The 20,892-nt window shown below is 39.7% G+C and overlaps 1 protein-coding gene across 2 annotated transcripts in view; it reads left to right on the plus strand.

Annotated features, from left to right (window-relative positions):
• CDH20 (cadherin 20) overlaps positions 1-20,892 on the plus strand; it is a 220,858-nt gene that overhangs the window by 176,136 nt on the left and 23,830 nt on the right. Inside the window, exons 3-6 of one of the 2 annotated variants that reach the window (XM_053571443.1) lie at positions 6,133-6,427; positions 6,962-7,081; positions 9,739-9,906; positions 14,023-14,210. In XM_053571443.1, the coding sequence (XP_053427418.1) occupies positions 6,133-6,427; positions 6,962-7,081; positions 9,739-9,906; positions 14,023-14,210 (771 nt within the window). The remainder of the gene's footprint in view (positions 1-6,132; positions 6,428-6,961; positions 7,082-9,738; positions 9,907-14,022; positions 14,211-20,892) is intronic. The other variant, XM_053571444.1, reaches the window with a different exon arrangement.

Here is a 20,892-nt window from a genome sequence, read left to right on the forward strand (position 1 = left end):
TGTAGCATGTCTCATGAGGAACTTTTACTTTTCCTCCCAAACCTGGTCTCCCCAGTCTTCCCTATCTTAGCATTGCCTTCACCCAAATTTCTCAAAAGCAGAGACCTGGGGGTCATTCTTTCCTTACCCTGCCTCCATGTTCTATCTGCAAATTCTGTTTGTCCAGGCCAAAATAAAGTCCTTTATCACTAGTATATCTTCACCTGGGCAAATACATAGCCTCCCAACTAGTCTTCCCACCCAACCCCTCACTTCCTTCCAATGTATTCTCTGCTATGACCTTTTTACATCAGACAATGTCACTCCTCTACACAAGTCTCTTCAACATCTTCTCTCTGTATGTCAAACCCCTAAAATGCCTCCCTGCAGCTTACAAGGTCATCCCTGCCTCCTCGTGCCCAACCACATCCAACACTATCCTCCCCCGCACTTTTGTGTTCCAGGGACATGACCAAGTGTCACCTCCAAGTGCCCCCTGGGCTCAGTCCTAACCTAAGCCTTCCTAGGTCATCCTCTAAGGGACACCCCTCTCTTAGGCTCTCACCAGCATTATTCTTTCACAGCTCTAATCACAACCCACAATATTTGATTTATTTTTTATTTACATGTTTATTGTCTGAAGCCCCTGACTAGATTAGAGGCCCAGTGAGAGCAAGGACCTTGTTTCCATTTCATCCCCAAGACCTAACACAGCACCTGGCATAGAAGGTGCTCAAAATGACAGTCAGTGAATAAATCAGTCAATGAACACCTCACAGTGTAGTAAGGGTTCGATAAGCCTTGTAAAGTACTTTGCAAGGTTCCTGATTAAAACTTAAATCATTATTACCAGCAGTAATATTTCCATGCCAGTTTCTTCCAGACTCACCTTTTCTTCTCCAGGAACCATCATACTGTGATCCTCTGTTCGCCATGATAACTGGGTCATAGCTGCCTACTACCCTGTGGAGAGGTCTCCCTATCACTCCTCCAGGTGCCAGACATTTATCTCCTCTAAATACCCTTCCTCTGATTAAGAAGGCACTGTAGCTCTTGAGTGCCTATCAGAGCTCCTAGCATAGAGTTCAAGGCCTTCCTCCTCCCTCATCCAACCTGTCTCAAAATTTCTCAAATCAGGTTCTCATCCCAATCAAGCTGAGACTCCTTACTGGCCCTGACACTTATACCACATTTGCCCCTATCCAGACGGGTGCCCATGCTGCTGCCCTGCCCAGGACATGCTGTCCCCTCCCCTCTTAAACCACATTCAAATTCCTCAGGGTTCCAGCTAAAAGTCACTCCTATCATGAGCACATCTTCCATCTCCTAAGAATTTCAAAGCCTCTAGCTTCTCCATATTTGTAAATGTTTCTCCCAAGTAGACATACATGGCTACTGATGAAATAAGTTTAAGGAAAGAGTATGTCTGTATTCACTAATGGCTTGGTGTGCATGTACACTGTACATGCAGGGCTCTCCTCCATCCTTCCAAGGGTAGAAACAGAGACACCCCATCCCAACCTTGTTTGCACCCTCCCCCTCCAGGACACTGAGAAGCTGGCACAGAACTAGCCACACTGAAGTGCAGAAAGACAGGGTTTTATTAGACTATCACTGTACTACGTGTCAGTCATATTCACATAAGTGTTAGAATGTAATCACTACAATAATGCTATGAGTGTAGTCTAATTAACAGGGAACCAGGCTCAAAGAGGTCACTGCCCAAAACTGGACCCCAGGTAACAGGTAAATCTCAGATAGAAATATCCATCACTCTCACATGGAAGCCGTAGGCTTTCCTTTACATCCATCTGCATGTGGTCACTGGATTTAACCTTAGCCCTGAGGACAAGAAGGAAGAGGCAGTGGGGTTAAGGTGGAACCAGGAATCTATCCTACTTGAGCCTGACTGCGTCCTGATCTCTTCCCAAGGATCTGTGGCAGTACTTAGCTGTGTAGCACCTTCTAAGGTATTCACAATTAGTGTTCATCTTCTCCTAATTACCCCAACCCAGGACTCAGGACACCTGAGCAACTCAACCGTCATCTGATCCAGTCAACACACCAGGCACCAGGGAAGGGTTTGACCCTGCATTGATTTGTTATCTTCACATAAGAAAGTACTTACATATTCACTTACCCAGGCACTTTTCCCCGGTACTGTCTTTTGAAAGAGAATTCATCTACCTTTCATTCTCTTTACCCCAAGGGCCATTCTGCCTGTCACCCTGAGCTCTGGAAGATGTCTGTTTAGAGAGCCTGCCTGACTATTTGCTTATTTCAGAAAGGAGTGTGGCAACAATTATCAGCTGTAATTGGTGTGGCCTTATAAAATCCACACTGGGCTTTCCAGGGACAAGGCAGTGTCCTGTTAAAGCTAGATTATATTGACATATGCAAAGAGGGGGATGCAGAGAGCTTGTGCACGAATCCACAGGCAAGCCAAGCCGAGGTTAATAAGTACATGGAAACTGTCTAACCACAAATTATAAGCACTTACTGTGTTCCTGGTACTATTCAAGGAATTCTGAAAGATGACAAAAGGAGGAAAATCAGCCTTGTCTTCAAAATCCTAAATCAACTAAGATTTTTCCAATTCTCCAGATTTTTCCTCTGATAGTGAATGATGGGATGATATTAAAGACTAAAGAACTACCAGGATAAGTGAGATATTCACCTCTCTTATTCCATCTAAGATCTTTTGGGGGAAAAAAGTATTCCCATGATACACATAACTGTGTGCTGCTGACTCCACTCCAAAGTTCCCTACCTTGCCCCAAATAGCTGGTGCTCAGCCAGTGTAAGTTGAATTAAATATGGGTAAATATAAAGCACATTTTTATTACACTGCCAATTTGCTGAGTGACTTGGAGAAAAGCTGTTAATGTCTCTTCTTTGCAATTTTCAAATCCAAATGTGTGTTCTATGGCTAGTAAAGCAGAATATTCAATGTGCATTGCTGCGTGGGTTATTAAGCTAGTGTCTTACTTCTTTGCTCACCTTTCCATACTCTCTGCTTTGTGGTGCTAGAGCTGGAACTCTCTAAGCCACGATTTCTCCTTTTCCAACTTACTCGGCTCCCATTAGGTTCTGCCCATAAAACGTACTAGAATTAGACCAGGAGGCAGGAGGAGGGAGAAGATACACATTCCTTGTACCTCCCAGCCTTATTACACCCCTTCAGAAATATCAGCATCACTGGGCAGCATCCCCTTCTCCGAGGTCTGAGTCCCAGGTGTCAGGACAGGGAGACAGGGCTCCTCCTTGAAGCCCCTGAGGCCCCAGTCCCAGGGGCAGCACTCCCTCCTTCGAGGCCTCAGATCCAGCCTTGAGGGGCACCTTCCAACCATTCACATGCCAGAGCCCCAACCTCTGCCTTCTGTTGCCCCATCAAAGGGGCATTGGCTGTTTTCCATGGAGTTGTTCTGAGAGCTGAGCATTTCTCTTATGCCTTTTAGTTCTCCATATTAATTTCTCTCTGTTGCTTTTGTTCCTTGACCAGGCAGGTCCTGACCCCTTCATAACAGACAGCTCCCCACTTTCCTGAGGCTGTTCCTCCTTCTGCCCCTCCTGCACCCGCACATGTATAGACGTGTGCTCAGAAGCTACCCAAAAAGTAACTTGCTAACCCTTTTAAAAGGAAGGTAGCACAGTTCCACAAAAAATCTTTAGCCCTACCCAAACCCTTCTCCCAATAAAATTTCAATGAGCGCATACTACGTCAGGACCCACACTAATATGACAGGCTCACGGTCCCTGCCTTCAAGGAACTCACTGTCCAGGAGTTCCTTGAATTCTCCCAACACATATAAAAGCAAAGTTAACAAATAGGAGCTTTAGGCCCAATCCCATGTAACACCAGCCAGCCTGATGATCCTGGCTGTCCCCTCCAACAGCAGAGTTGAGCTTCTGTGCTTACCATGCGCTCTCCTGAGCACTTACACTTGGCCTGTGATGATCACAAGTACTCAGGTTTTTATACGACAAATAGAGTACCTCAAACTGTCCTGGGCACATCCTTTATGTCAGCTTCTATTTCCCCCCAAAAATGGCAGGCCCTAAATTAACCTATTTCATTCTAAGTCCTATGCCACATGCCTCAAAATTACATACATATATATTACATGTAAACACACAAGCACATACATTCACATATATTTTTACATTAAAACACATCCTGAGATCCTTGTCCTTCTCCTCCAGATTCTGTTCCTTTGCCTGGGAACACAGTTCCAAATGGAAAGAATTTTCATTTCTCTGTACCCACATCTCAATAACATGAAATGGCTTTCTATTCTATACAATAAGAGCTAGACATCTCTACTTTTTTTATATTCATAAATAAAAGATTTAGCCTGTAGAATAAAAAAAAGAAGAAAAAGAATGATATTACTGTATATGGAATGAGGAAATGTGAGAAAATCATATTCTAAATAGAATACTTTAAGTGGAAAACAAAATACACAGCTATTTTTTCAGTTTTATTCTCTTATTTCCCTTCTCTAGATAAGACATAGCTGAGTTCCTCCAGGCAGCAAAATTGTTGCCTGCATGATTTGGCCATGAGTCAATGGGAGATCAGCTCACAGCCAGCCACAACCTCCAAACCCAGGTTGTGGAGAATGTTGTGAATACATTTTCAGGTGTCTCATGGGTGTGCCTGCCATTTACTCCTCAGAGTTACTGTCCCAGACATGCTTCAGGCAGCCTTCTGCAGCTTTTACTGTTGGACTTTGCATAACAAAAAAGCCAACAGGTTGTTTTTGCCTTCTCTGCTGCAGTCCTGGAGGTTTGAAGGGAGTAGGGAAGAGCTGAGTGTGTTAATGCCCTTTCTCTCTGCATGTCTGTCATCATCGTAATCTGCCCCAGTGATAGCATTCCTATTATGGGAAAACACTGTGCTTTATGTACATTAATCTCTAATGATCCCAGCAATCCTGTAGAGTAATTATTAGTCTTCTTCTCCACATTATAATGTGAAGAAATTAACAGTTACAAATATAAAATAATTTGGCAAGGGCCCTTGATTTATAGCTAGAATAGACCATGTTCAGGCCAGATGTATTGTCTTCACCACTTTAAACCTAAAACTGGTCATCTGTTTTATAAACTAATCTCATGTCATTGCTGAACTGTGAAAAGTGCTAACAATCCAGGCAACAAGAGGTTTAGTGGTGGCTGACTAAATTTAATTCATTTGTGTTGCCCCCTTTAGAAAGAGCCAAAGAGACCATTACCTATAGGATAGCACAAATTTCCAGAGTTCTTGCCACTCACACACATTATCTACAACAAGATAACATACAGAAATGTTCTAGGCCTGAGATAAAAAATAGTACTCCTGGACTCCTCCTGAGAGTTATTATTAAGTAATCTGGCAGAAAGTATAGGTATAGGGCAGATAAAAGAATGTCCTCAACTCAGCCTTCCACACATAGATTTAAGTAACTCAAATTACACAGCCAGAAATGGTCCTACCAAAAGGAGAGAAATACTGATATAAAGAATAATAACCAGCAGTTAAATTCCACTGGCACTTGAAACATAAGGAAGTATATTCCCCTGGAATGAAACTGAAGAACTGGGTAACAGAATCAGAGAGTTGCAAAGAGTCAGAGGTCATGTACTATTCCCAGCAAAGGGGCCTTCACCTGCTTATGAATCACTTCATCAGCTTTCCAGCCAACATGAATCATCATAAATACTTTTGATACTGCAAAAATTAATTTATAGCAATTTTTAATGTTGTTTAGGCTGCCATTTTATTATTTTTTCTTAAATGGAAAGACAGTGTTCCTTCCTGTGAGACTTACTCCTATTCTCACTTTGGAGAATCTATACTTTCCAGAGTTCCTGTTTTCTACACTTCTTAGAGATAAGAATTTTAAAAAATAATAGTAGAGGATACTGAATGTGATGTGGAAAATCTTTACTTATTCATAAGCCTATATTTGTTCCTTGATATTATCATGTTCAATGCATACCAACTCTTTGTAGACAGATGTCTTAAATATTGAGTGAAAAAAAAAAAAACTTCCATCTTTTTGAAGGTGTGAGGGGAGGTCTTAAGTTTGTACCAAAATGAATATCCATTTATTTCTGACTCCTGTCTGTATCCATAATGAAAAAATGGGGTGTTTTTTTCCTCCCCAGCTTCATTCAGATATGGACCGGGGAGACGGATCCATCAAATACATCCTCTCGGGAGAGGGCGCAGGCATTGTATTTACCATCGACGACACCACTGGAGACATCCACGCCATTCAGAGGCTCGATCGAGAGGAGAGAGCCCAGTATACATTACGGGCTCAAGCCTTAGACAGACGAACAGGCAGGCCAATGGAGCCAGAGTCAGAATTCATCATCAAAATCCAAGACATCAATGACAATGAGCCCAAGTTCCTGGATGGACCTTATGTTGCCACTGTGCCCGAAATGTCACCAGTGGGTAAGGAGGTGATTCACTCATTTTCACAAACAGCAGTTGCTCTACAGAAAATTCTTTCTCTCTCAAAATCTTACACACAAAGAAGGGAAAGATGTGAGAAATGGCTCATAAATTATAAAACTGAACCAAAATGGCAGACATTAGAATCAGCCACAGTAAATAATAATTAAAAGGATATTGACTGTTTTTAAGCTCTGATTCTTTAAAAATCAAAGATTAGGTAGATAGAAAAATAGACAGAGGGATAATATTTACTTCATAAGGGAGAAGTACTTTCAATTTCATATTATCAAAAGGGCAATGAAGAGCCCACAGGCTGTGTTGTCCTTATAGGTTATTAGGAATTCAAACTCAAATAACTCTTACCCTCACTAAATGGGTACAAGATGGGAACTATGGAAGCTGGGCCTAGAAAGGGTACTCTCCCGAGGAAACAAACAGGATGCTTGCAAACACTCTAAAACTGCCCAATCAGGATGCATGCAGCCTGTAGCCATTGAACCTCAACCAGTTCCCACCACTTCTCTTCCTCAGGTACCTCTGTTATCCAGGTGACAGCCACAGATGCTGATGATCCAACCTATGGCAACAGCGCTCGAGTCGTGTACAGCATTCTCCAGGGCCAGCCGTACTTTTCTGTGGACTCCAAATCAGGTATCTGGTGCAAAAGGTCTAGTAGGGGTGTAGGGGTCAAGTAGGGGTGTTTGCTTTATACCCTAACAATTTATGGCTGCTGTTATAACTGACCCAACTCTCAAGGACTCTCAGGATGTGTATTAACTAGAGAAGATTGTTAAGAGCTTTAGAATTAAGAGAGCAAACTAGTACTGCCCTGGGTAAGACCAGGGTTATGTCCAGTGTGTAGGGACTGACTATACAAAAAATAGCTTCTCATTAGCCTTCCAAAAATCCTGTGGTTATATTTATTCCCAGGGACTAAGGCCTTTGGAACTCCAAGAAGACTTGAGAGGGCAGACATAGTCACCTGGGCTCACCAGAGAACCAGAATAATTGACTGTGAAGCTAGAAGGGCCTTAGGGGAAAGTCCATCACTGCTAACAGAGAAACTGAGAGCTAAGAAAGTTCATCTGGTGGAGACAGACCCCTTGACGTGTGCTCTGCTGTTCTTTCCACTGAACCATTCTGCAAAAAGCAGAGAACAAGGTCAGAATGAATGGTTACTGGGCAAACAAGTCTTGATGAAGGAGGAAAGAGCACAGGGATGTGACCCCCAAAGGCAGGTCTCTGCTTTAACTGGGAAGACAGCAGAGAAAACTGAATGGGGAAGGGGCAATGTGGCAGGGAAGACAAAGGAACAGAAGTTTAGGGTTTTGTCTGTTTTTTTTGTTTCCATTTTACTCGAGAGTTTCGACTACAGAATTTATGTTTCCATCTGTGAAGGGGTCCCTATAATACACTTGAGTTGGGCCAAATAATTATTATATCATTATCTTGCACTTGTGCCAGGCTTCCTCCCTTGTAAAATTCTTTCATGAACATTACCATATTTGAGCCTCCCAATAATCTTATGAACTAGCAAAATATCTGAGAAGTATTTTTACTCCCATCTTACATAAAACAGAGGACCAAAGAGTAATTAACAAGGAACTTGAATAAAGAAACATACAGCCACAGAGTGAAGTTAGTGATGAACATTCAAAGCCCACCACTTTATTTGAAAGACGAAAAACCACAGTTCTATTTTTAGCAACTTGACAGAATTTTTTCTCCCAGAAGTCCTAAGGGGAAGGAGACATTCAGAAAATTGTATCATAAAAGTAGTAAGTGAGGGAGTATAAATTAGTAGGAGGAAAGAAAATGATTGCAGTCAGAGACTTCTATAAAGCAGTGACTTTAACAGTTCTGCTAATGGGGGAAGGGAGAATAAAGAGTTGCCCAAAGGGAAGAAAAACACAGGCTGAAGGAAGGTCATGTGTCCTTTATATCCTAAGAAGAATCTTAACATGATTTTGACAGTTCCCAGTGGGCATCTATAGTGTTAAGGTCAAAAATACATGTAAAGATAGTCATTGCTGTGCCCAAGGGGGCATGTAAAAAAGGAAAATGCTGCATATTTCACTTGAGAATGTTATTACTACTATACAATAAATACATTTCAGGGGTAAACTGTGGCCAGATTGTTCCCAGTCCCTTCCCTTGTCATGCAGTAGGTCTGTTTATCCAAGGGTTGTGTAAACCTGCAGTAAGTTAAGCCTTTAATCTTCGCCTAAAGTGTATATAAGTCAACTTTTCTAAGTTGAAGGGTTAAAAGGGAGATAAAACATTCTGCACATCCTTGGCTGGAATAGCAACGTATTTCAGTTTTGGTTTAGATCCCTCTCCTTAAATGAAATCATGTCATCACCCTGCGATGCTGCTACCGTCTGGGGATGTGCACTTCTTAAGAATGGTAAAATATAAACAGCTCAAAGAGCATCTTTTATGTCCTAGCTCACGGAATTCAGCAGAGCACAGAGGTAAACAGGAGAACATAACAAAACAGAATGAATATATAACAAAAGGAAAATCCAATCAGAATTCCAATCCTGCTTATGGGTACTGGGGAGGCCAGACAAAGCAGAACAGGAGTGAGTTACGGAAAAAAAGACTCATTCACACTACAAGGGCTCTAGGGGTTGAAGAGCTCTAGGAGAATTCTCTAAATTCACACATTTGTATATATCCGAGGCTTTGTTTTGCGGATCCAAAGCCCCAGTTTTCTTTAGTGAGACACAGCAGTGTGTCTGAATTGGCCTTGGACTGCAGTTTCCCTGGTCTGTTAGAGAACCACTGCTGCCACCTACTGTCCACTTTCTGTAATGCTGCTGAAGGAGAACAGCAAATTTTTGGTTTCTTTAACCTTCAGTTTAATAAAGTATGATAATTTTTTAAAAATTTTTTTAAAAACTACAGTGACTTGTATCTCAATTCTAGGAATTAAAAGTACACGGAAAAGAAACAAAAAAAATCTTTCTTTTAAAAACTAGATCTGGGCGGCACCTGTGGCTCAGTGGGTAAGGTGCCGGCCCCATATACCGAGGGTGGTGGGTTCAAACCCGACCCCGGCCAAACTGCAACAAAAAAATAGCTGGGCGTTGTGGTGGGCGCCTGTAGTCCCAGCTACTCGGGAGGCTGAGGCAAGAGAATCGCTTAAGCTCAGGAGTTGGAGGTTGCTGTGAGCTGTGTGAGGCCACGGCACTCTACCGAGGGCCATAAAGTGAGACTCTGTCTCTACAAAAAAAAACGAAAAAAAAAAAAAAAACTAGATCTATGGTTTTGTTTTTAAAAACAAAGTCGTTCCTATCCGGCAGGTATAATTAGGACAGCACTCATGAACATGGACAGAGAAGCGAAAGAATACTATGAAGTGATCATCCAAGCCAAGGACATGGGAGGGCAGCTTGGAGGATTAGCAGGGACCACAACAGTCAACATCACCCTCTCGGACGTCAATGACAACCCACCCCGCTTTCCCCAGAGTGAGTACCTAACCAAGGCCAGCACAGAGCTCGGCCAGAGGGAGGCACCTGTTACAGAGGTGCTAGAGAAAGGCCAGTCTGAGCTTCCTCAGTTAACTCCATTATTTGTGGATTTCCTTTCTACATTCATCATGTAATTCTCACATAACCATTTCCTTTCTAGGTCCCAGCTTCCTATAGTAATAAAAGTCATTATCTCCTCCCAGGCGGCGCCTGTGGCTCAGTGAGTAGGGCGCCGGCCCCATATGCCGAGGGTGGTGGGTTCAAACCCAGCCTCGGCCAAACTGCAACAAAAAAATAGCTGGGTGTTGTGGCGGGCACCTGTAGTCCCAGCTACTCGGGAGGCTGAGGCAAGAGAATCGCTTAAGCCCAGGAGCTGGAGGTTGCTGTGAGCTGTGTGATGCCACGGCACTCTACGAAGGGCCATAAAGTGAGACTCTGTCTCTACAAAAAAAAAAAAAAAGTCATTATCTCCTCCCTATGAAGCCTTTTTCGACTTTTTTTTTCTGACTGCCTCATCTACCTACTCCACATAAAATAAAATTCTAAGGAATAAGATTAGCTGGGTAAATTTGAACTTTGGTGGGCCAGGAACTGTTGTTAATACTTGCTCTTTTTTTCACCACACTTCCCCTCAAACAATTTATTTTTGCCCATCTCCCCAGGGGATGGCATTGCCTTCCTGAGCATACATGTGCTAAAACCAAGCCAAAGCTGTTGACAGCACACCCACCCATCTGACCAACTTAATCAGTTCACAAGAGGCACCAAGCACAGGGCTCTGGGCATGAGGGGCTCAAGAATACTCCAAACCTAGACCCCGCCCCTGTGAAGCTTAAAATCCATTTGTGGAAGGCACATTGTACACACAGGAAAAGTTAACCAATAAGCAGCACTCGTGTACCACTGGGATAGCACTTACTGATGCCCTTACAATAAGCCAAAAGAATGAAGGGCACAGAAGAATAAGGACTCAACAGGGGGTTGGACAAGTATGAAGGATTTATGCAAGCAGAAAAGAAAACATTCCAAAAGGGGGAAGCCATTCATTCATTTGAAAAAATAATTGTTCTAAGCCCCATTATTTGTTAACAAAATCTCTGCTGTCCTAGAGCTCATTTGAGTAGAATCCTGCATGTGAGAAAGATGTAGATCTATTAAGGCCTGGATATACAACTGCTGATGTCATTTTATGTCCAAAGACCCTTAAATCAAGGTCTGCTCTTGCAAATGTGTTGTATGCAGTATTTCTATTGGGAGCCATAGAAAAGTTTTTGAGCGAGAGAAAGACAGAAAGAAAGGCTAATCTGGCAGCCATGTACAGGATGAGCTGGCCAGGGCAGGGAGACCAAAAGCAAGGAGTCTGTTAGGAGGCATTTATAGTGATCCAGATTTGAACGGATAAAGACTTAAGGAAACCCGGCAGGACCACAGTGGGACAAACAGGAAGACATGGGCTTCTGCCTCTTGATTTGTCAAGAGAACTGAGGCAGAGAGGGTGGAGTCAAGAATGATGACAATGTTTAAAGTCTGAGTGACAGGGAAAAGGATTGTGCTACTAATAGAAATAGAAGGTGCATAATGGAACTAGTGGCAGCGAAGGAGGGAGACAAATTCAGATTTGAATATGAAGTGACAGCAGGACAACCAGGTAGAATGTCCTTAAGGAAGGTGGAAATAGAGAGCTTTGACTGTGGAACGGAGCCCGGGAATGGAGATGTGCGTTCGAGCAGCAGACTCCTGAAGGGAGTAGCTGGAGAAATGAGAACAGGAGGCACAATTCCAAGTGAAAGATTTAACCCGGAAAATGAGGTCTTAAAAAAAAAAAACTAAACTAGAAACAGAGTCAAGCCAGACTAACAGCTGAATAGCTGCATTTTAAATTAGCCAGACCAAGTCAACCTTTCATTGTATCAATGTAAACACGGAAAAAAAACTCAAATATTTACATGCAACTGGTATGCACAAGGTCCCCATCAACACTCATGGTAGAAAAAGGAAAGGATACCAGAGAAGCATTTCACAAAGAGACCAAGTAAGTAGTTAACTAAGTTGATTGTTCCTACAAACAGACCACGAGAACACCATGGAATGGTTTGGAAATGCCATGTGAATGGACTTTTCGTTGCTTTGGTGATACTATGGGTAACAGGGATTTGTAAATACTGAGGGGGAGTGATTTCCCACTGAAGTGTGGGACCTTCACAACAGCAGAACACAAGGATAACCAGGGTTTTCCTCTTGCCCCTCAAACCAATGTCATAACACCATTCTGAAGAATGCATTTTGAGTTGTTTTTTCAAAATGCAGTAATAATGGAGAATCTAGGATAGAGTTTTTGAAAGTATGGATTAAGTTTCATGGAAGACAAAATGGAAATGTATAAAGTAATTTAAATCCCTTTGTCTCTAAGCATTCTTCACACATTATTTCTGCTTCCTTTAAAATGGTTATTATTTTTGGACTTTAAAAATTTGCTTTACCTCACCATTAAATATTTCCCAATCTATTTACTAAAACTAAGTTTAGATGATCTCAGCCTTCCCTAACCTATCTTAGATATACTTTTTTTGCCTTATTAATCACCTGATTCCTCATGGAAGCAATTCCATTTTGCTTTTTCAGAAATATCACCTACCATAACTGATTATGGCATGTTGAAAAAATGACACTATTTTACCTCAGTTATCTTTAATTTAATGCAATAAAATGGAGTATCAAGAGTTCAAGCTATTATTTCTAATATAATTCATAACATGTAGAAATTGTATGTGTATATTTAAACACATAATGTAGCTTTCCTGAGGTGGGGAAAATTGTAGGCAGTCTTGTTTGTTTTTAACCAAAAGTTCTAAAATAACAGAGTGCAATCCATCAACAACTTTGGAAGTAAATGGAAAGAGATCATGAAATCGAACTACCTGCCAGCTTAGTGCAGACATTAAAGACTTCCTGGCTAATATTTGTAAAGAACAGGCATCATTTCTTCTCTTATGCAAGATACAGTGCTGTGAGCTGGCTGGGTGCTGTCAGCCTCCCTGAATCTTTGTGAAACTTGAGCCCTCACACCCCAGGCTTTCCCACAGTTTACAAAGCATATCAGAATAAAAGAGATCTTGTACATACTGAAAATAAGATTGTGTGATTGTTCTTAGTCATGTACTCAGTCACATCATGATTAACAAAGTAACAAAGAATGTCAAAAAGTTAAGCCCTAGAAAAGGTTAAGTTGGCAAAGATATAACTTCAGGGAGTTGAAAATGAACTAAATTTAACTGTAAATTCAGGATATCGAGTCAAAAAGGAGAATATTACCAACTCTGAACTTCTTACCCATGTGAACACCTTTTTGGTATTTTATGCTGGAACAAGAGAACAAGCAGCGTCAGGGATCTGTCCGTGACAAGGCAGCCAATGGGCAATCTAAGGTCCAAGGACCCACTGAGGGACAACGGGTGAAGCTGGTGGGACGTGCTCTCCGAGTGGCTGTCACTCTGTAGACCACTGCTCTGCGCCACCTCTGAGTAAGGAGAAGGTCGTAGAGCAGGACATGCAGCACACTGGCCAGGCCATGCAGGGAAAGTGGGCATTTGAAATGTAAACAGGGGTGGTGCCTGTGGCTCAAAGGGGTAGGGTGCCAGTCCCATATGCTGGAGGTGGCGGGTTCAAACCCAACCCCGGCCAAAAACTGCAAAAAACAAAAAAAAAGAAATGTAAACAGAATAAATGTGTTTCTGTGTCCTACTCAGCTAGAATTTGCATTTGAGGAAATAGTTCATTAGAAAGTACCAAAAGATTGGAAAGCAAGGTATTTCTCACCACTCTGAAGCTAGATTCCTTGGGTTGAGAAACAGTTTTATTTCATCTTGTCCTGTAGTCAGGATATAGCTGAGCAATTTTGACTCTTCCTCATTAAACATCCAGGACAGGCTACGATCTGTATGATCATTGGCTCAGCCTTTCTGGACCTCAATTTTCATGTATAAAACTCTAGTTTTAATTTTTGAACCAAGAACAAAGATGCTTTACACAACATGCCTGATATGATGTAATAATGATGAGGCTTTTTTTATAGTGACAGATTATCAAGAATGTATGTTCTTGCTTTTCTCATAGAACATTATCAGATGAGTGTGTTGGAATCAGCTCCCATTAGCTCCACTGTGGGGAGAGTGTTTGCCAAGGACTTGGATGAAGGAATCAACGCAGAGATGAAATACACTATTGTGGATGGAGATGGTGCAGACACCTTTGACATCAGCACAGATCCCAATTTCCAAGTTGGCATCATAACTGTGAAGAAGGTAACCCAACTCTTTTTTCCAAATCACTTCCATGGGTGCTGTGAATATATATGAAATGCTAATGAGGACTGTTTTGCAGACTCTTTATAGGTAATGTTTTGAATCCTCTGATAAAAGCTCTTTCCTATTATTAACAGAAAAATCCTCTTACTCTCTTATTTACATGCAAACATGGGTTGTGCCATCATTTTACAAAAAAGGTACCAGGTCATGCTAAAAATATATTATAAATTTATCATTTCTACTACTTAGCCACTTAAAAATTGTTATAACTTAAGTCTCTGATGATGTTAATGATTTGATCAATATTTGCACATGAATACACATATTTTATCATAATGTACCATAAACAATAAAGCAAGCCATGATATTATTTATGAATCAATAAATAACATGCAGGGATTTTTAATTGCTTCTCAAAGATCATAAATGCTAATTAAACTTGAAAAAAGCTTTATCAAACATAGTTGCTGAATGACTGTTGTCACTTGGAACTCCTCGTTCTTGTGGTAAGGTTCCAAGTTTTCTGAATGTAAGCTATTGATGCTTTCTGTGACATAAAGTACATATGGATATACTCATTTGAAGGATAATACTTTCTAAAAATTGAAGCTTTAATAATTGAAGCTTCATAGTAAATATATGTAATGAAATGCATTAATTTTAAAACTTGTTGATTTAATTATCCTTCTCTATTTTGAATATACTTAAAAACACAATATATCTTAAATTACTTTTCCAGAAAATACAATAATTATCGTCAACTATGTGCCAACTAGAGTTTTAGGCCATATAAATAAACTAAATAACCCAAAATTTCTGCTCTTATGGATCTTACATTTTACTAAGGAAAATCAAAACAGCAAAGTATGTCTACAAAGTATTATATTAGAAGGTGAAAACTGTGATGGGAGAGGAACAAAACAGAGTAAGAGAAATTGGGAGAGCCAACATTACTTCAAATTTAAATTGAGTGGTTGGCCTCACAGAAAAGGGACATTTATGCAAAGACTTAAAGTGAGTAAAGACGCAGCAAAGACTCAGGCAAATTAACAGTGCACAACCCTGGAAAGTGTCCTATAAATGAGTTTTGGTAAGAAATATATATGGCAGCTCTGGAGAGAAAAGAATGGGCATGGAGCTATTGAGGAAAGTGTTCCAGGCAAAAGATAGCCATTGCAAAGGCCCTGGGTGGTACTATGCCATGTTTCAAGAAGAGCAAGGGAGTTTATAAGACTTAATAGAGGAGGAGACTCTCAGGACACGTAACAAAGGGGCCAGATACATAAGACCACACGAGGTGACTGTAAGGACTTGGTATACTCTGAGTAGGCTGTCTGATCCATACTCATCTTCCCACTTTGTCATTAATAATGTCATACAAAGTGAGTAAAGTGGGAATGACTGGAGAATGTTAACAGATATGTACATAACTGGGCTTTCATTATCAAATAGTTACTCTGCAGGCTGTGTTGGAGGAAAAACAAAACAAAGCAAAACATAAGAAAGCAAGAATAGAAATAGGAAGACTAATTGAGAAACTACTGCAATAATCCAGGTAAGAAATGATGGTGATCAGCCCAGCCCATAGTGGGAATGAAGGTGGAGAGAAGTTATCAGAATCTAAGTGTATTTTGACAGAAGAACAAACAGGATTTCCTAAAAAAATTGAATGAGGATATGGAAAAAAGAGGAGAGTCCACATCCACACCAGCATCTGCAGTTTTGAGATTTTGTGATGTGGGGATGTGGAGAGAAGGGAACACTTTTACACTGCTGGTGGGACTGCAAACTAGTACAACCTTTCTGGAAGGAAGTATGGAGAAACCTCAAAGCACTCAAGCTAGACCTCCCATTTGATCCTGCAATCCCATTACTGGGCATCTACCCAGAAGGAAAGAAATCCTTTTATCATAAGGACACTTGTACTAGACTGTTTATTGCAGCTCAATTTACAAACGCCAAAATGTGGAAACAGCCTAAATGCCCACCAACCCAGGAATGGATTAACAAGCTGTGGTATATGTATACCATGGAATACTATTCAGCCATAAAAAAATGGAGACTTTACATCCTTCATATTAACCTGGATGGAAGTGGAAGACATTATTCTTAGTAAAGCATCACAAGAATGGAGAAGCATGAATCCTATGTACTCAATTTTGATATGAGGACAATTAATGAGAATTAAGGTTATGGGGGTAGAAAGCAGAAAGAGGGACGGGGGGGTGGGGCCTTGGTGTGTGTCACACTTTATGGGGGCAAGACATGATTGCAAGAGGGACTTTACCTAACAAACGCAATCAGTGTAACCTGGCTTATTGTACCCTCAAAGAATCCCCAACAATAAAAAAAAAAAGAGGACAGTCAACTGAGCAATGAGAAGAATGGAGCTGCCATTCACTGAGAGGAAGTCTGTAAAGGAGAGCAGTTGGTAGGGGTGGCAAGTACTAGGATTCATCTTGGACAGGTCACACTTGCAGTGCCTGTCAGATGACCAACAGGAGAGGTGAAGTAACTCAGGTCGTAAGAGTCAGGAGTTGGAAGAAGAATTCTGGACTGGAAATATAAATTTGGGGCTGGCACTTGAAGCAAATTAAAGAGAATGAGATTTCAAAGGACTGAGCACAGACAGAAAGAGGACAGTGGATGTGCCCTGGGGCCCCCCAACATGAAGGATAAGGACAAGCAAGGAGACTGGCAGATCAGAGAGGCAGGAGGGAATCAAGGGAGCACATGTCCTGAAGACATTAAGGAAAGTGTGTCCAAGCGAAGGAAGTGATCACCTGTGACAAACACCGCTGCAGGTCAAGTAAGAGCAAGTCACTGATGACCTTAGCATAAGCAACGAAGTCATAAGTTAAATGTGGCACAAGTTAATGTGTGTTTACAATAACTTTATTCTATTTCCTGGAAGTGAAATAACACTGCTTTAGAAGGTAAAAGGGATCAGTTCATATGCTTGCTCTATATTTAAGGGGCCATAAATAGACGTATCCAGAATGCCACCAATCAGAGATCTTTATAGCTAGCACACAGTGACCTCAAAACAGTGCAAATGCTGAGATCAATAAATCTAGGTGTGGTTAAAATCCTGTCATTTATTATTTTATTCTCATTCTTTGAGAATAAATAACACAGACAACAATTATAAAAGGTGACTAAAAATAACAATACCTATCTGGTGTGCCACATGGCCACATACCCCTACTATGTGGCATGCCTCAAGTAAATAATAATATATTGCCAACCATGACTACTAACTGTAAATAAGGAAAAAGTTTTGAATAATTATTATTTCTTTCATACAAAAGCTCTATTTAAAAGGCAAGCAAGTGGAAAAGAGCTTTGGGGATTCTCACTATTGAAATTTTATTTTATATCTTAGCAAATAAAATAATTCAAAATAATATTGATAATATATGTATATATTAATAATGGTATTAAGATTAATTTATGTGAAATTATCACAATATAGCTTATAAGTCATTCATTTTTAAAAGCCTACTAGCTATTATAATTCTGTATCTAAAAGAAATCTCAGAATCTTTCCTCCAGCTCCCTTACATGAAGGAAAGATGAAGCCTCTTAAGACCGAAAACTGTATTTCATTGTAATTACTAAAACTTTATCCATATTTAATCAAAACATGTATCAGTTTTGCCAAACATCATTTCTATTTCACTTCTGAACTCATGAGCTGCCAGAAAATGGAATTAGGAAAAGAAGTCAATAAGTTGGGCAGATGGACAAATCACATGTAATAAATACTTTAGAGTCTATTGACTGCTAAAGCTATGCCTTCGAAACAACATTCACTCAGATGTCTGGTCCACACTCATCTTCCCACTTAGTCATTAATAATGTCATATAAAATTGAAACAAAAGTTCTGCTTTTGATTTATTTCCCTTAGGCCTATTATTTGTCTGAAAAGCACATACTTTTTCAAAAAGAGAAATTAAGTTGAATTGATAGAACTGGGTCTTCATAAAACCACACTGATTACTACTCAGTATCTTGGGTCTTTTTAGCTTTTAAGTAATCAATCAATTGATTTTCAGTCTCTTAACTTAAATGCTTGAAATATAACTTGAAATATATAATTTTCAGAATGTTCTTTATTCTGAACAAGCATGATGTGATGCCATTTTCTAGTTTTCAGCACGCCTTCCATCTTCTAGCAACAAGAAGCAATTGTTTAGAGTCCATTCTCTTCTTAGGCAGGTCACAAAGAACAAAAACTCTATATTTCATCAAATCTAAGATGCCATGAATTATAAATCTCATTTTATGTAACACTTAAGAAAAATTCTTGCCAACTTAAATCATACAATGCGTTCTTATTTCTTGGTTTAAAGATATTTAAAAAGTTCCTGTAGACACAGACAAATTTACTTTACCAATGTCAGCTTCACTTCCAGCTGTTGTTTCCATGCCATTCTACCCCTACGTACCTTTGTTTCAAGGCCAAACCATAATACAAACTTTTTGGAGACACTTTAGAAGGCAGTAATGTTCAAAACATGCAGTACCAAAATGCAAGGAACTCAATTCAAGTACAACATGAATGGCCTTGACCATGTCTGGCTTCCACAGGCAGTAACAATTACATCCCGTCATCTCCTGTTGAACCTATACCTATTGCAAGGGCCATCAAATGCAGAAGTAACCCCATTTCCAAAATGAAAAAATATGCATAGAGAATGCATAAGAACATAATTTCCTTATAAAATTTAAAAAATATATATATATATATATATATGTACACATATGCCATACACACACACACACTTACCATACCATACAATCCTACAAACCCACTCCTGGGTATTTACCGACATGAAATGAAAACTTATGTTCACACCTAACCCTGTATACAAATGTTGACAGCAGATTTATTCATAACTCTCAGAAATTGGAAATAGTCCAAATATACCTCTAGTGGAGGATGATAAATCAACTGCCATACATCCATACAATGGAATGCTACACTACAATGAAAAACAACAAACTACTGACTCATACAGTCACATGGATGAAGCTCAAATGTGTAGATTGTGAAAGAAATCAGACTCAAAACATTCCTGCAAGAGGGACACAGCATAAATCAGTGGTTGCCATGCACTGGGCAGAAGGGAAGAGGTTGACTACAAAGGGCACAGGTGGAAGTCACAAGGTCAGGTTTAGAGCTTAATTATCAGTGTGGACATATAACTGAATATTTTGCAAAAACCTGCAAAACTAAGAAAGATTAATTATAATTTATGTAAATTATACCTCCATTTAAAAAAACAGACACAAATTTCACACCAAATTAGAAAAATGACTTAAAATTAAGGGGCAACAAATTTTGCTTAGCTCAAACCTACCATAATCAAGAATGTCCACTTTGCATTACTCGTACAGAAAAAAAGAATTTTAAAAGAATGTGATGCAGTGTTCCAGGAAAGAAAAATGTCTACAGTTAGGGCACAAGAATAAATAAATTGGTAGAACTAGGCTAGTCCTTCGAATATCGCATAATCTCAATGGCAGATTCCCCCGGTTGTGTAAACCTTGCTTTTTGACAAATAAAGGAGGCAGGCAGGCTGGTGGAAATGGGCTGCCTGGAAATGGAAATGGTTGACAACCCAGGAAACAAGAAGCAGGATGTGTGGCACTAAGTAAATCCTAAACATGGCAGCCAAACAACAGCAATGAAACGAACAAAAAAAAAAGTTGTTAAAATCTGAACAAAGCAATTATATAAATGTACTAAATTATCACCTGTACCTTGAAAATACATGTATACATATTTAAATTATATAACTGTACTAAATTATCACATGTACCTTGAAAATGTATGTGTACATATTATTTATCAAGAAAAATTAAGTTAAAAAAAGAAAATAACACATTTAAAGTAACTCCTATAAACGTTTCTCAAAAGGAAAGTAGTTGCTTAAAATGGGAACATGAAATGTCTGACATTCAGAATATTTTATGGAAAAAGTAATGTTTAGCTAAAAAAAAATGTAAGTCACTGCCATGTTAAAATATTAAGTAGTAACTGCTTTGCCATCTCCTATAATAATTTTGTAAAATTTAATATCCCATTTTTTAACTATTGCTGTTTTAATTTTTGCTTAAAAAACCATTTTCATCATTATTAAAAATGGATTTTTTAAATGGATTATTCTTCAGAAATAGCATTTAGTTTCACTTTTTGTCCTGAAGTGCTATACTTAAATAAAACATTCCTCAAGATAAGGATACATTAAAAATGGGAACCAAAACATGTCTTATGAGTAGAATTTTTTATAAACAAAATTAAAGTCTTGTAGATTAGCCCTGGATGAGGAATTCTTATACTTGGCCATCATTTCAGCTCCAACTACATAACCATGTCAGTTTATTCTGGTCTTCTGAGCTTGCTGGGTCTGTTTCTTCAACTATAAAATGAGGTGTCAAAGCAGAATTTTCTATTAAAAAGGATCATCTGTGATCAACTAAACACACAAATAGTGATCTGATACAGTGCCCCAAGAACCCTTGTGAGGTATTTAATGATAGTTTTTTTGTAAAGAATCACTATTGCTTTTTTACTCATGAAAAAAATTTTGCACGGGCATTCTGGAATACAAACTCATTCTTAACTGTCATGACACTTTTTCTTTCTTTTTTTTTTTTTTTTTTAAACAG

This window comes from Nycticebus coucang, chromosome 19, assembly GCF_027406575.1.
Source record: "Nycticebus coucang isolate mNycCou1 chromosome 19, mNycCou1.pri, whole genome shotgun sequence".
Taxonomy (NCBI): Eukaryota; Metazoa; Chordata; class Mammalia; order Primates; family Lorisidae; genus Nycticebus; species Nycticebus coucang.